The 14,494-nt window shown below is 40.3% G+C and overlaps 1 protein-coding gene across 2 annotated transcripts in view; it reads right to left on the bottom strand.

Annotated features, from left to right (window-relative positions):
- Positions 1 to 14,494, bottom strand: part of MAF (MAF bZIP transcription factor) — a 187,062-nt gene that overhangs the window by 161,280 nt on the left and 11,288 nt on the right. For both annotated transcript variants that reach the window (XM_066327563.1, XM_066327564.1), the window contains exon 2: positions 12,808 to 12,873. In XM_066327563.1, coding sequence (XP_066183660.1) covers positions 12,840 to 12,873 — 34 coding nt within the window. In that variant the 3' untranslated portion in view covers positions 12,808 to 12,839. The remainder of the gene's footprint in view (positions 1 to 12,807; positions 12,874 to 14,494) is intronic.

Raw genomic sequence — 14,494 nt, 5'->3', positions numbered from 1 at the left:
CAGTTGTGAACTACTGCAGCACAGAGATGCAGAGCTCTTTCACACATGTTGGGGGAGAGAGGGAATGATAAAAAGAAGGATAAAAAAGAAACAACATCAGTTTGAAGTGTCAGAGTAGAGTGGAGTCTGAGCAGTGGGAAGTGCCTGTGTGGCCAAGAGATTTTTCCTAACCCCAGCACTTGCTCAGGCTCTGGTTTAGCACAGCCACAGCACCAATATCGGAGCACCACTTTCCCCGTGATTCAAAGAAAATGACCCTCACTATGACAAGCCCTTCCTGCAGCTCCCTGGAAGTCTCTCATTCAGGCATGGACAAGCCCTCAGCAAACTCCAGTGGCCTGAGAAAAGCTGAGCCCGAGGTGTTAATGGCTGTGACTATAATGCAGTTAATTTAATTGGGTTGTCCATCCTTGATATTTGCGCACTCCCTTTTAAATGTTAAAACCTTTTTTAAAACAACTGAGTTATTATTTTCTCCTGAACTTCATTTCCATTTTAATGCTGATGTTCACTTTCTTTTGCAAATTGAGTGAAGGTAAAACTCTTCCTATAATATACCATCCTTTTGAAAAACTTATTTCCTTTTGGTGCAGTTTCAAACAGATAGAGCTGTAATGGCCAAAATAAATTTTATCCCAGAAATACAGAAAGCTAAAAGTTAAGCTTAACTTATAAACCTTTTTTAAGAGAGACAAAATCATGCCAGCCTTATCACCATGACAGTCACAGTTGTTTAGATTTATTAGGCAATGGTAATCAGGCTATACAATAAATTCGCTATAGTAATGCATTAATCACTTTGCAAAGAAAAATTAACTACTGAAAGAAGACAATACATTTCCCTTGCTCTTCTTTCCCGTGGTAAGAACTGGTCCCTGACTCCATTCTTTAATGAAGGAAGCATATATTTTCTCTTCTGCTGCTACATCTATGACTTGAGCCAATGGCTCAGCAAGGTCACTCTCATTTTGCTTTCTACATAACAGAGTTCTATGAATATGTCTCAACAAGATCTTCCTTCAGAGCTAAAAAAAATCTTGGGGTAAAATATTTGCTTGACTTTATTGCCGCTTTCCCTGACTCTGCATACACTCTCATTGTGTACAGAAAGCTTATACTTTTAGATGAGACAACTTTTTAAGTTGATGACGTGATCACTGGGGGCATACAGATGTCCAAAGCAGTTTTAAAAGAAAGGGAATGTATACAATGCAAAGCAGAGGTGGAACCTCAAAGAAGAAAGAGATATTTGTATCATAAAGAGACATTCTTATCTTCCCCTCATAAAAGTATGAGTATGAACATCCTAATTATCACCCTTCAAAATCTGTCAAACTTTACCTCCAGAACTGGTACCTGGTCTGTCTGAGTAAGGTGGCAGCATGTGCACATCCATTAGCACTTTTCAAGACAGGGTTTGGTTAAGACTTCAGTTAGGAAGCCAAAATCCTACAAAATTTAAATCCACCTCCAGGAGATGCTGCCTGGTATTCTGTCATGCAGATTAATCCCACTGCAGAGCAATTTGTGCCAGCACATCTGAGAAGAAAAGTCCCTGGGGAATATCTACTCACAGGCAAATACTTTTGGTTTGCTCCGGCATATTTCCCTACCAACCTTCCAGGCAAGACATTGGAAGTCAATGAGAGAAACAGAATTAGCAGGTTCTCTTTCCTCTATTTTTGTTTTTTTAAGGAGCAAAGAGAATCTTCACTGAAAAGGCACAAAATGTATTTTTCAACTTTTAAAAAAGTGACTTAGAGCCAAGAGAAAAATCCACCCAGATGGCCAAGAAATCCTCTTCAGCTCTGCTTTATCTGTGGCATTTTGGGGCAAACCTGCTTCTGTCACAATGGAAAATCTGGATCTGCCCAAACTGGAGCTGAGCAACAATACCAGCAGAGGGAAAGGTGGTGTGCAGATGGCTGTAGCTGCTTGGCTGCTTTTGAAATTCATGAAACCTGTGGGACAGATTATGTATGCAGCACCTTGAACACCCCAAGGTGTTACCTACAACCACAGAGGCTGAATCCTATCTCCCATTCTTACTTTCATATATAAAATTATAAAATGTTAAAATATGTTTCCTAAAGCCTGTCAGTACACTCTGGCTGCACGTTGCACTACAATCTTCCTGTTACCAGGGCAAATTCGTGGGGAGGCTGTAGTTAACACTCCCAGGTAAAGAAATGCTCTGTACCCTCCATCCTGCAAAAGACAGAATATCAGAGTGAGAATTAAATTATTCCCCTTTCAGATGTTGTAAAGCCTCCAGGCAGCATCCTCACAGTCCTTTTCAACACAGGTAAATTGAATTCCAGCAAGTTTACTGTATGCAGACTCTTCAGACAAGATATTAAATAACAATGTCATGACCATAACCTATGAAGAAAGACTAGAAAAAGTGGAGCTGTTTAGTCTAGAGAAAAGGACACTGCTGCAAGCCATAACAACAGCCTTCAAATATGCAAAGGGTCAGAGAAAAGAGGAAAGGAATGGGCTGTCCTGGATGTGGGGACATGAGGGACCTGAGCTGTGGGTTAGACAAGGAGAGATGCTTTTGAGAAGGGGACTGCGGTGAAGGTCTGTCTGCCAGGAAAGATCCAGGGAGGTGTCACACTCTCCATGGGGGGCTTAAACAACAGGTTATGCAAATATCCATCAGGGATAATGTAAGCCTGCCTGACCCTGCCTCTCCATGCCAAAGGGATGGATTACATCACCTCCTGAGGTTCCTCATAACCCTGCTTCACTCACGATTTTATATGGCTGAGCCCCCAAGGGTAATTTGTCCCACTGCACAGGCTTTTCCTTTATCTGCTCAGGGCTGGTGCATCAGTTCTTCCCACCAGCCAATTACTTGATTTGGGATGTGCTCATGTAAGGGAAAAGGCTGATGTCTGCAGGGCAGCCAGGCAGCAGCATGTGCTTGCACTGCTCAGATCCATCACCTAATTCTTATGGAAATAAGCAAATGAATGGGAGGGAGGTCGGTGTAGGAATGCAAGAATTTGGGCCAAAGTTCGAGGGTTGCTTTTAGATAAATTGTGCTAAAAAATCTGCAAATAAGTCTAAAATTTCGTGTGGATTTGCCTGCCATCTTCAAAGATATTTTTCTTTCTGCTGTTTGGGGAAAAGTCTGAACATAAGCTGCTGCTTGGTTCCACTGGATCTCCTCTCTTGAAGGGGTGACGTGTGTATGGGATGAGCAGCAGTCCCAGCCCGCATCCAGGTCCTTTCCCTGCTCTCTCCCTGAGCGGCAGGTGTGGAAGGAATCGCTGCTGGCTGCACCCCTGCAACTTTGGGAAGAGGTGAGACTGCTCCACAGAAGCCACAGCGAGGGACCCTGTTGGAAGCGAAGTAACCTGTTCCCCTGACAGCAGCACCCACGGGCACGGCGGGAGGAGCTGGCCCCGGGCAGATGTGAACAGAGGCGCTGCTGAAGGAAAGCCTCGCAAAAGGCAGCTCCTGAATCCAGGCAAGGCTGCAAATCCCCTAGATAGAGGCACGGGGGACACTGAGTGGGGATGTGCTGCCAAGGAGCAGTGAGTGTCCAGAGCTGTGACAGCGACAAACACCCTCTGACAAGCAGAGCTTGCAATGTGATTTTTGTCTTTTACTCTTGCTTTCTCTAACGAAATTAAATTTTAAAATGCATAAATCTATTATTTTTTTTTTTAAGTAAAACCATGAACCAATTGCTCTTCCACTTTAGCCTCCCCAGTTTATTTTCTTGCAAACTTTTTTCTGCCATACATGCCATGACACCCCATAATCTAAAGCTTTTTGGTGCATTCTCCTGCCAAACTTGAATTTTTATATGGCAAATTAAATTAACTTTCTTGATTGCAAACTGGGAAAACGAAAAGTATCTAATAAATTGCAAGGAATGCTTAAAGGGATAATATATCAATAAATAATCCTTGCACTTAATCTGAAAACCATTAAGTAGTTGGAGTGATGACTGATTTAAAACTACCCATTTAATGTACCTGTGATAATGTGTTATTTAAACTCAAGACTTTATATTAGATAAAATTCAGACAAAAACATTTATTTGGAAATAATTATATAACTTGAGGGATTTTTTTTCCTACACTTTTTTTTTTTTTAAAGATTTAATTAAAAACACAAGATGAAATAAATATTTTAGGCAACCAGCAACAAAATGGGAAAATACCATGTGTTTGGAGTTTTAGTGCCCTCTGAGTGCTGGAATTTATTTGCAGCAAGCAGAAAATAGACAGCAAGCATAAAAATTCAGCAGATTCCCGCTAGTAAAATTATTTATCAAGCTAACAAGGGAGGAACCCTTCTAGTAGCAACAAGCCAGCAAGGAAAAGACATGCCTTTATATTTTACCTTTGGGTTAGCACACCAGTAAAAATGCCAACTGACAAGCACTTCACATAAACATTTCTTTCTAAATGAGCTGCCTTGTTAGAAAAAAATCTAAGCAAAGGAGCAGTACAGTCAACAGACAGAAAAAAACCCCAGGATGAATACTACATTGCTGCATATTACAGGAAAATATAAATAAAGACATAAAAATAATGTTGATGCATAAATGACTTTAATGAATTAACACTTCATTTTGCATTTAAATTAACTGCTTGGGCTATAAATCCATCTGAGCTTCAATCCTTCCAAGAAAGAATACATGTCAGTTATCTATTATTTATATCTTTCTTACCTCTGGAACTAAACGTATGCACGCACACTCAAAAAAAAAACCCAAAAAGAGAAGTGTGAAATATGTGTGTGTGTATATTCATTCACGTGCTGTTGTTAGAGCTGTGCTACTCAAGCCACACTGCAATATTTATTGTGTACTTATTTTACGACTGAAGCCCTGAAGCAGGTTTTACAGTTTAGTTTAACGATACCAAACTTTGATTATAAATTATAAGTGGCTTTATTGCAGCCTGAAGAGGCAAAAAATTTGGAGACACTAGATTGCCTGATCCCAATTAAATTTTAAAGAAATAGTAAAGCGACACACATTGGCTGAATAGCTGAGCTCCAAGGAGCACTGCAAATTACTCCTGCCGGCTGTGCAGCGGGGCTAGACCCTCCCAGGACTTCTTTGCTAGAATGAACATTTGACAATTGTCAGCAAGCTTTAAAATAAAACCAAACCAAACAAAACCAAACAAAAAAAGCAGCCAAGGATGGTTCTCAAGCATTATTATTTTCATTGCGGAAAAAAATAGCTCGTGGGAGGGTAGGGGGCAAGATCAGACTCAGCATTTCAGCTGGTTCTGTAACTCAGGAAGTAAAACCTGCCACGGTTGTTGACAAAGAGAGAAAAAAAGAAAGTTTTACACTAAACGGAGCAGTCAGAAGGAAACACAGGTTGGAGCAGCATTTCTGACAGATCTCAGATGGTTTTCTGGACACAGTTGTAAGACAGACCCTGAATTGCTCACTCAGGACTCCGAAGGCAAGCAAGAAAGATGGGAAAAGGTAGAGGAGAAAAAAACTCCAAAATACTGGAGGAAAAAAAAAAAAAAAAAAAAAAAAAAAAAAAAAAAAAAAAAAAAAAGAAGAAGTCTGTTTAGAGCTTTTGCTCCCCTCAAAGCCTGACATTCGTTTCGCCTCTGCAGCAGCTCACAATGCAGGGAGGGAATGCAGTGTCTCCCACTCCCTTCTCCAGCGCCCCAGGCTGCTGCTCCAGCCAGCCCCGGGCACTGCTGGGGCTGGGAGAGAAAGTCTCAGCTCCGAAATTCCACTCCTGGGCCCGATCCTGCATTCTTTTGCGCACGCTGCAGAAACAATGGGATTTTTGGATGTGCAGGAAATGCTGAAGTGAGCTGGCATTTGTTAGCTGCTGATGGATTACATTAATATGAATATTTGTCTGTAGGGGACAAACACTTTAGAGAAGTGAGCGCAACATTATGGGCAAAACATCAGCAATAGTAACAAAAAAGGATAGAGAGAAGCATCATTGATGTAAACCATGAAATAAATAATATATGTCAACTTTTATGTTTCTTGCCTTTGATCTGGGTACAGCTGACATTAAGTCCAGGAACTGATACCTTTTTAGCTGAGAAGACACAAGATGTCAAGTTATATTTTTTTGTGCAAGGCCAATACATGAAAACAAAGCTAAAGGAGTCGAAGAAGTGAGCATAACAAAAACCACAGAGATTATCTCTTGTCACGGGAAAGAAAATGATGGGAGTTTCCATGGAAGCTGAGTGGTTAATATAATGCTGTCTTCACCTTGCCATTCCCTCCTTATTAGAATATAATTTGGGTCCAAGTAATATGGAAGAGTTTGTTCCTGAGCACAGCAAGGGACTGGTGTGGGTAGAGCCACTGCAGAATGAGGACTACAAAATGTGCTTATTCCTCATTCCCTCTCATTTTAACTCCCTTGTAAAGACGTTTGAAAGAGGAAGCTGTTTGGAAGCACACATAAAAGCATCCATTAAAAGGCATTACATTACAACTCCATCAGATCCTGCCCAAGTGATGCAGAGGCAAGCTGGAGCATCAGCACAGATCCCAGGGAGGTTACTCCTGCTTTGGCTTTGGTGGCACCAAGTAAATCTGATCTTTGTTTTACTTTCTTGCTTGCCCTTTATTAGCACCAGTCCTCTGGCACGGGACTAAGCCCAGAGCCTCTCCATCAGCTTCCCCATTCTCCTGAGCATTTACACCGGGTAATAGGAAGCAGAATTTGGCCCTAGGTGTCTACACCGGAGCTGAAATTGGGTTAGTAGGTTGTTCCTCTCCACGCTTACAGCTGTTGCTGGCTAAAACCACAGCCAGAAGATTGCAGACAGGTAGGAGAAATGCCACCTCTGCTTTTTCACCTCTCCCCAGGGAAAGCGCCGTTCCTCTGGGAGACTGAGATGAGCTGCCACGGACCCGTCTCCTTTACAGCCTGGCCCCGTTGAGATGTCCAGCCCTTCCCATCCCCTTTCCCAAACTGACCCTTGGTGCCTGCTGCGGGCTGTGCTAGGGCAGAGGAGCCCGGCCCTGCCGTCAATAACCAGGCACAAAACCCCGCACAACGCCGAGCCGAGATTTAATTACTTATCGCTGCTAACAAAAGCTCTCTTTATTTTGATTAACTTTGAGGGAACAAGGTTCCCCACCACCAGAGTATGTTTAAGTAATTACGCCATACAGACTAATATGCCTGAAAACACAAAAAGAGGAGGAGTAGGGAGAGGGGAGGGAAGAAAGGGAAGACATGAGCTCAGCCTTACTTCCCAATTTAAACTAGGAATGACCTCAGGGTCAATTTTTCAGAGTATCTCAGATCAATTCAATTCTCACCTCCGCTGCCTACCTGCAGCAAATGAACTTACTGTGCCTTCCAATAGACAGAAATGACTAAAAGGAAATCGCATTTAGCTGCATCTGAATAACCATGGTTATTAGATGGTGCGTGCAGAGGAAAAATTACCATTTCCCTTCTCCTTCTCCTCCTTGTGATTGTCATTCTCACCTCACTGGTGATTAAGATGTAGGATGCTCTTGCAGATTGTTAATTAGGTGTTAATATCTGCAAGGGGCCACAGCAAGCTCCTACACCTGAGGTCATTTCTCAGAAGTCAGGCTGTCTCCGGTGACAATACCTGTAATTCCCATAGCTAGTTTGATTCCCACTCAACAGCTGGAGCTAGTGTTTCTTTCATGTCTGGTTTCATTTCCTATCTGAAATTATATGAGTGCTAATATCTTTATTATCTTTCCCATAGAAGTGCAATGCTGGAGCATGGCACAGCGTGTTGTTCATAGGCTTTCTTTTCTTTCTTTCTTTCTTTCTTTTTTTTTATTTTTTTTTTTCTCGCAACATTTTCAAAACATTTCAAGCAAAAATCTTTATAGTTAGCAAATTTACAGCTGAGGACTCCATTATGGCTCGGGAGGGGCAGAAGGTAGGAGGGAAACAATAATAATTTGGGGATGGAGGAAAAGAAAAGCTGCACAACTGCTGAATGATAATGGCTCGAACCTTGGGAAAAAAAGGTAATGGCAGGAAGGGGAGGAATTACAAGGACAGTGTGACCTCTGCATGCCTTGCAGGTGCACAGGAGCTATTCTGTACATGGAGGTATTAAAGATATATTGTCTTTAAGAGAGAGAGGGGGCACATAACTGATTTTGCCTACATTTTGGCACGTTCAAAATCAGGGTAATGTTATGTGTAATTCAGAAAATAACCAGCTCCCAAAGCATCTGATCTTTGTAATCCTGGCCCAGTGCACTCAGGAGACTAAATTCCCATCCCAATAGAAATGATGCGTGGGACCTGGGCAACACCAGTGATTTCTCATCCCAGGGTATGAAGTAAGGTAAATGACAAGTACTTCAATAAACCAGTTTTCATTAAAGGGCTTCAAGGAACATTACATCTATTTTTTAACTCCCACAAAAGCCTAGAAGGTAAGAATTAATTATCTAGGTTTGTAACTGTGTAAACTGAGATATAAAGAGATCAACGGTAACAGACCTTTAGAAGAAACCTCAGATAACAAGTTTAAAGTGCTTCAGTATTTTGCTGAATCTAGAATCAAATAAGTGGGTCAAAGTCTCACAAGTGAGTCAGACTGTGACTCCCAACTCCCGTTTTCTTCACTCTCTAAACATTGTGACTATATGTGGAGCCTGAGAAGCAATTTTATATGTGGGATGTTAAATCAGTACTTTTCCTGTCTCATCAATCTCCCGTATTTTGGTACAGTGCGAATCATTTGGTAAGTGGCACAAATTAGAAAACCCAGGAGAGATGTTAAAAATATTACTTTTTTTTTTTTTTTTAGCACTTAAAATCCTTTATTAGAGCTAAACAACAGCAAGAACGACATCACCAGAAAATATTTTACAGCTTACTCTAAACACAGGGAAAAGTATTAAATTGACTTTCCTGAGAATTTTAGGGGAGTAAAAGCTGTTACAGATGGCATATACTTTCTCTTCACTCATAAAGATTTGAGACATTTTCATACTTCAAATTCATAGGAATGAGCTAGAAAGGCATTTGAGGCGTAGTAAAATCCTGCTTTTTTTAAACACTCGAGAGCTCATTTTTTACCTATGCAAAATGATCTGTAGATTGTACTAAATATGTTTGGGGAGAGGAAAGGGGTGAGGAGAGAGGTTACTTGGAATTTTTTAATCAAGAATAACATATTGCATCCCATTTGATAAAAAAAAGATTCTCATTTAGGCTTAATACAGCACATCTGCTTGAAAAATACATACAAGGCTCCCATTGACTGCTGTGGGAAGTTTGCCAATAATATTTCATGGAAGTTATCTTGATATCAGCCTCGGAAAATAAAGACATTTTACAGGGAGTGTTAATTCAACAACTTAAAGTTAAAAATAACTCACCCATGCACAAAGAAATTTGATTGTTTTTACAGTTCTTAGCTTTAATTTTCAATTTTATCAGATGTACAGTCTAGGAATAAAAATAAGATCTAATTTGCAGTGAAGTTGGGTAGTTTGATATCACAGGCCATGGCCATGAAAAGAGAAATGATGTCATGAACAGACAGGCTCAACTGCACGTCAAAAATACACGTGAATTGTATGAGAATGCAAAAGGCCTTGCACAAAACACAAACCTCCTAAAAATGCATGTGCAAATGCAGGAATAGCAGTGAAAGGTAAGTAAATGTGTATTTTCAGAGCACCGTGATTTCCCCTGTGTGAAAGGTCTTAGAGGCAAACTGGAACAGGAACAAAATACATTTCTGTTCTTTACTGCTCCTTATTCTCCCCTTAGTTTAGGTCTCATCCATATGGGGAAATTAGGAAATAAACTATACTGCAGTGTTATTCATTGCCTGGGTAGACACTCCTACTCCAGAATAAGAGTGAATTTTCCTGGTTAATTTATTTTATTTTGAAAGCAGCTTAGCTGAGCTGGGGAAGGGGGAAATCCACCCTTACTCCCAAATAAGAACATCCATCCTGGGAATTTGCAGCTCAGCTACCTCTGTGTGAGTTCAGATTTTGCTTCTTATTAGTACAACCTTCCCTGTAGATATTCCATTATGGTGGAAGTCCAGGGCCCAGGAATTTAAGGGAGATTTTACCAAAGGCTTCAGTGGGGCCAGAAGCCCAGCCAGGATCTCTTCTCTCACCTGGAATGTAGGTAGGATGCAGTTAAGATCCCAGGGTCCATCATTGCCTCATCCTGCCCTTGGAGCTCTTAAAAAGTCCTTCAGAGCCTCTTTGAAAACCGAACCATTGTTACACACAGCAATAAAAAAACAATAGATTTTTTTTTTCTTGCCCTTTTTGAGAAAAAACCTGGCTATATTTTTTTTATGTCAGAAGCAAATTCTGCTTTCCAACATCATCATGCTGATCAGGAAATAGAGGGATATTTTATTCCTGTTGGTCCCATGGCACTGGAGGATGGAAAAGGTCTTCTGCACCAAATAAAATCCACTGGAGCACAGTGAAATACACCTGGGGTTATGCATGTGTTGTAAGGGACCTTAGCTGGTGCTGCTGGGAGCTGGAAGCTGGATAAGACAGAGCACAGCCCTTGGAAAATAACAGTTGCTTTGTAAAACACCACAACGGGCCCTTCGTGGTATTTTATGGGGTAGAAACTAATTTTGTTGCTGGTCTAACAGTGTATATCATAAACAGAAAATTCACCCTGCAGTGCTTACTCTGAAAGCTCTCAGAAGTGGGAGGACATGGAGTGACACCTGCACTGGCCTCCACCACCCCTGCTGCTGCCTGACCTGCCAGGGACACCATGGTGAGAACCTCTCAACCAGCAACCACCAAATATTCCAGTCACAGTCATTAAATAAATGGCCTTGAAATCCTAAAAGTTTGCCAGAAATAACATAATTCTTTCAAAGGAGCCAAGTTAGTAAGTCAGGCCATGGAGACTACTGTCCACTACTATAAATATAGAGTCTTAAATTCCCCCAACCAAGCCACCTCCATGAATATCAAGTGAGCTCTCCTCCAGACAGCGTGGAGGAGAGGAGTTTTCATATCTAAGCTTATTATTCCTAATATCACAGAGACACTTCCCTGAATTGTCCTTCTCCTGCCCAAATTCCCCATCTGACCAGATGTCTTTCTCTCTCTTGCTTTCACCTGTCAATCATGTTCACAGCTGAAATTTGATTTCTCTCCCAACAGTAACCTTAGATGAAATATTACCATAGGGGTCAGAACTGCCTGAACCTTGCCGTAAAAGTTTGTTAACTCTTCCGAGACCCAAGAGCTATTTGCTTAAAACTAACAGATTTTGCTGCTGGTTGTTTTGTTGTTTATATTGTCTATAATATGTGAAAATATAACCACAGAATGCTGAAGGAAGAAACAAGGAATTGTCCCAGAGAAGAGCAGGCTAAGCAAGCCTTGAGATCATAAGTGTCAATAAGGGAAAAAGATTACCTTTTTTATTATATGGATAAAAAGGGTAAATATCACTAATTTGCATAAATCTAATGGTCACATATACGAATTACAGGAAACATGGCAGATTTTTCTACGGGATTATTGAAATTAGAAACGTTTCCCTAGGAAAGGAGCAAGTTGATGAAATATGTGCTGCACCTTTGCAATTAAAATATACACTTCATGTACTTACTTCAGCTAATAGCAACTTGACTCTGTTCTTGCAAAAAAAAACCCCATATTGCATTCTAAGTTTTCACAAGAAAAACAAGTGGTCTGGTTTCCCTCTCATTTACAATGGTGAAGAACAGAAAAAAAACAAAATTCAATGCAGGCAAAACCCTATCCAAGGTGTTTCTCAGGGAAGTAAGAGGAGCATCAGGCTTAAAATGAAGGTCCTGCAGTGCTCCTTGAGAAACCTATTCCTACAGCCTATACACCATCAAAAACTCCTCTCAGTTCCATTTAATGTACAGGCTAGAGCACCAGTTACATCCTCCCCATCCTCACTTAAATTTTAAATAAGAAATCTGTGACTTAAATTTATTTTCAAAATTAACAAATAAATCTATTATTTTAATTTATTATTTACATTTCTTTTAAAAGATAAAAAAGTAAATCTACTATTTAAACGAGCTTAATTCCATGAGCTAATAAAATTCAGCTGCCTCTAACAGCACTTAACCGTTGATCAAAGCGTGGCAGGCTGTATGGCAGCCTGTGTTCTTAACTAAAATAGGAGGTTTCATAAAAAAAATTCACACAGGAATCTGTCATTGCAACCTTGGTGCTCATTTAACCCACTTAGTATTTTTATAGTCAAGGTCAATAAAAGTCAGATTCCACGGAGAAAAAAAATAAAGTGCCTGTTTGAGTCTAGCAGGGGAAGGGATTGAAAGTTTTAATTCCCACATTTTCATTAGCGGCATATTTTTTAGTCAATGTTGACAGATTGAATGAACATGAATTTCCAGAGGAAAGCAGTGCTGTGAATTAAACTCTATTGTAATTTGTTAGCACTGAAGTCATCTAACACAGACTCCTGATTTTCATCAAGATCTGAGGGAGATCTTCAGAGGACCCATCCTTAATCCCTGTAGCTGATGTCTGAACGCCAGCATTTGAAGAAAAAGAAAGAAAACATTTGCAAAGGATTATATATGAGGTGTGGGACACGGGAGAGCTGCCTGGCTGACAAAAGTACAAAGCCCCATCACTGCTAGTGGTTCCTGTAGGCACCTGAAATGAGCCTCACCCCAAAGCCCAGGAAACTGCACCACAGCCTGTCACCGGCTCCCCAGGGCTGAGCAAAAAGCACCATCTTAGCAGCAGAAAACAAAAGCAGTGAAATTACCACCCCTGCTGAAATATGGCAAATTGCTAATGAAAAGGAAAACATACCTTTTATTTTTGACCTCAGGTAACAGGGATTTTCACATCACCGTTGTAGATGATTCTCTCGGGTACCTAATTTAGTAAATATATTAAAATAAACTATTATTAAAAGGAATATTTAACGTCGTAAAGCCTGTCTGTTGTGCCGCTATGGTACAGAATAGGACCTTTTATATGCAAATCCTAAATTAAATTTAGAAAGTCTCTTGTACTGTTTATTAACTCTGTCTGAGTGAAGAAGAAATGAACACAGTTTGACGTGAAACATTCCTAGCTCACACATCTAGTATTTACTTCACATTAATAACAGGAGATTCTTACTGCCAAATTACCTTAAAACCACTTTTTTTTTTTTGCCTCACCAGTGAATATCAGTTTCTAAGATCTGAAAGTATGTAGCTTTCTGTATTTCTTTCCTAATGATTTTTATTAGCTGCGCTAATGTAATTGGCAAAATAATAATCAATTTTTGTACACACTCCATTATTTTCAAGACAGTAGTTTAATAACAAAAGCAGAGCTGTCATTTCCCCCTACAGTTACTCACACTGTACAAATTCATCCTGTCAACACATATTTAAAATCTAATTTAAAAAAAAAATACAACATAGAGTGAATCTTTGTACAATAAGTGAGATAAGTCAGTGAGTCAATCCACATTTCTTAAATATGGATATTTTGTTGTTTCCCTTACAATCAACTTTCTCTCCCTGAGTGTGCATGCACAGGCACACACATACATTTCCTACAAAGCGCCTGCAGGAATGCTGGAGCTCCATGCATTTATTGTAACAGTGCAGCATAACCAGAGCAAGAATAAACCACAAGCCCGATCGACTTGAATTAAAAAAAAAAAAAAAAAAAAAAAGGCAAGACAAACTGAAGGTACTTTTCCAGCATTTTGATTCTAGATTAGCTCTGCACCTCTGAAAACGAAAGTGGGAGGCATGTTTAAAGATAACTGAATGATCCCTGTCCTACATCCCACCCAAATGTCCTCACTTGAAAGAACCCCCTCTTTGAAAGGACCTCACATCCCACTGAAAGAGATGTTGCCTTGTTGTTTTGGTTTGTTTCCGTTTTTTTCTTTCAGGTCTGGAGTTTGGTTTTTTTTTTTATTTTTTGAGAAAGGGGACGATGCTTCCATAAATGCAATACTTGGCACCTGGCCCAGGATCTCTAAAAGCAAATGACTCCTGTGGACCTTTAGTGTCATTTTCTTCAGGACGACCTCTCCTTTCATGCCAATCGGTTAATTCATCCTGCTATTAATGCAGGGGGCTGAGAGGAACAGGTACTCAAGTCTCACACCTGAGGAGCATCTAGAAACTGATGTGGTCAGCCTGCTTTTAGTCTTTGCCGGGGCCATCCCTGCCCTAAACCCACACCCATTCCCAGCACTGCAGACCTGGAACAGGAGGCACCAACCCTTTTCCACAGACAAGGTGCATTGCTTCACTTAGCAGCTTTTATTTAACTATCAGTTTATTAATATGGAAAGAGTCAAAGACAGTAAGAGAGTGTGAAGGCAACCAGAGACACTAAGCAGATTTATTAATTTAAGAAGTCTGATCACTTTCCTTCATTTTATCTGACAGAGTTGGTGTAAGACAGTTATACTTCAATAAGTTCTCTACACTATACTGTGCTATTTTAAAAGGATTTCACAATAAAGGAAGCTGAAAGACTGTGC

This window comes from Sylvia atricapilla, chromosome 12, assembly GCF_009819655.1.
Source record: "Sylvia atricapilla isolate bSylAtr1 chromosome 12, bSylAtr1.pri, whole genome shotgun sequence".
Taxonomy (NCBI): domain Eukaryota; kingdom Metazoa; phylum Chordata; class Aves; order Passeriformes; family Sylviidae; genus Sylvia; species Sylvia atricapilla.
The sequence above is the reverse complement of the archived record's forward strand: the minus strand, read 5'-3'. Positions and strand labels throughout refer to the sequence as shown.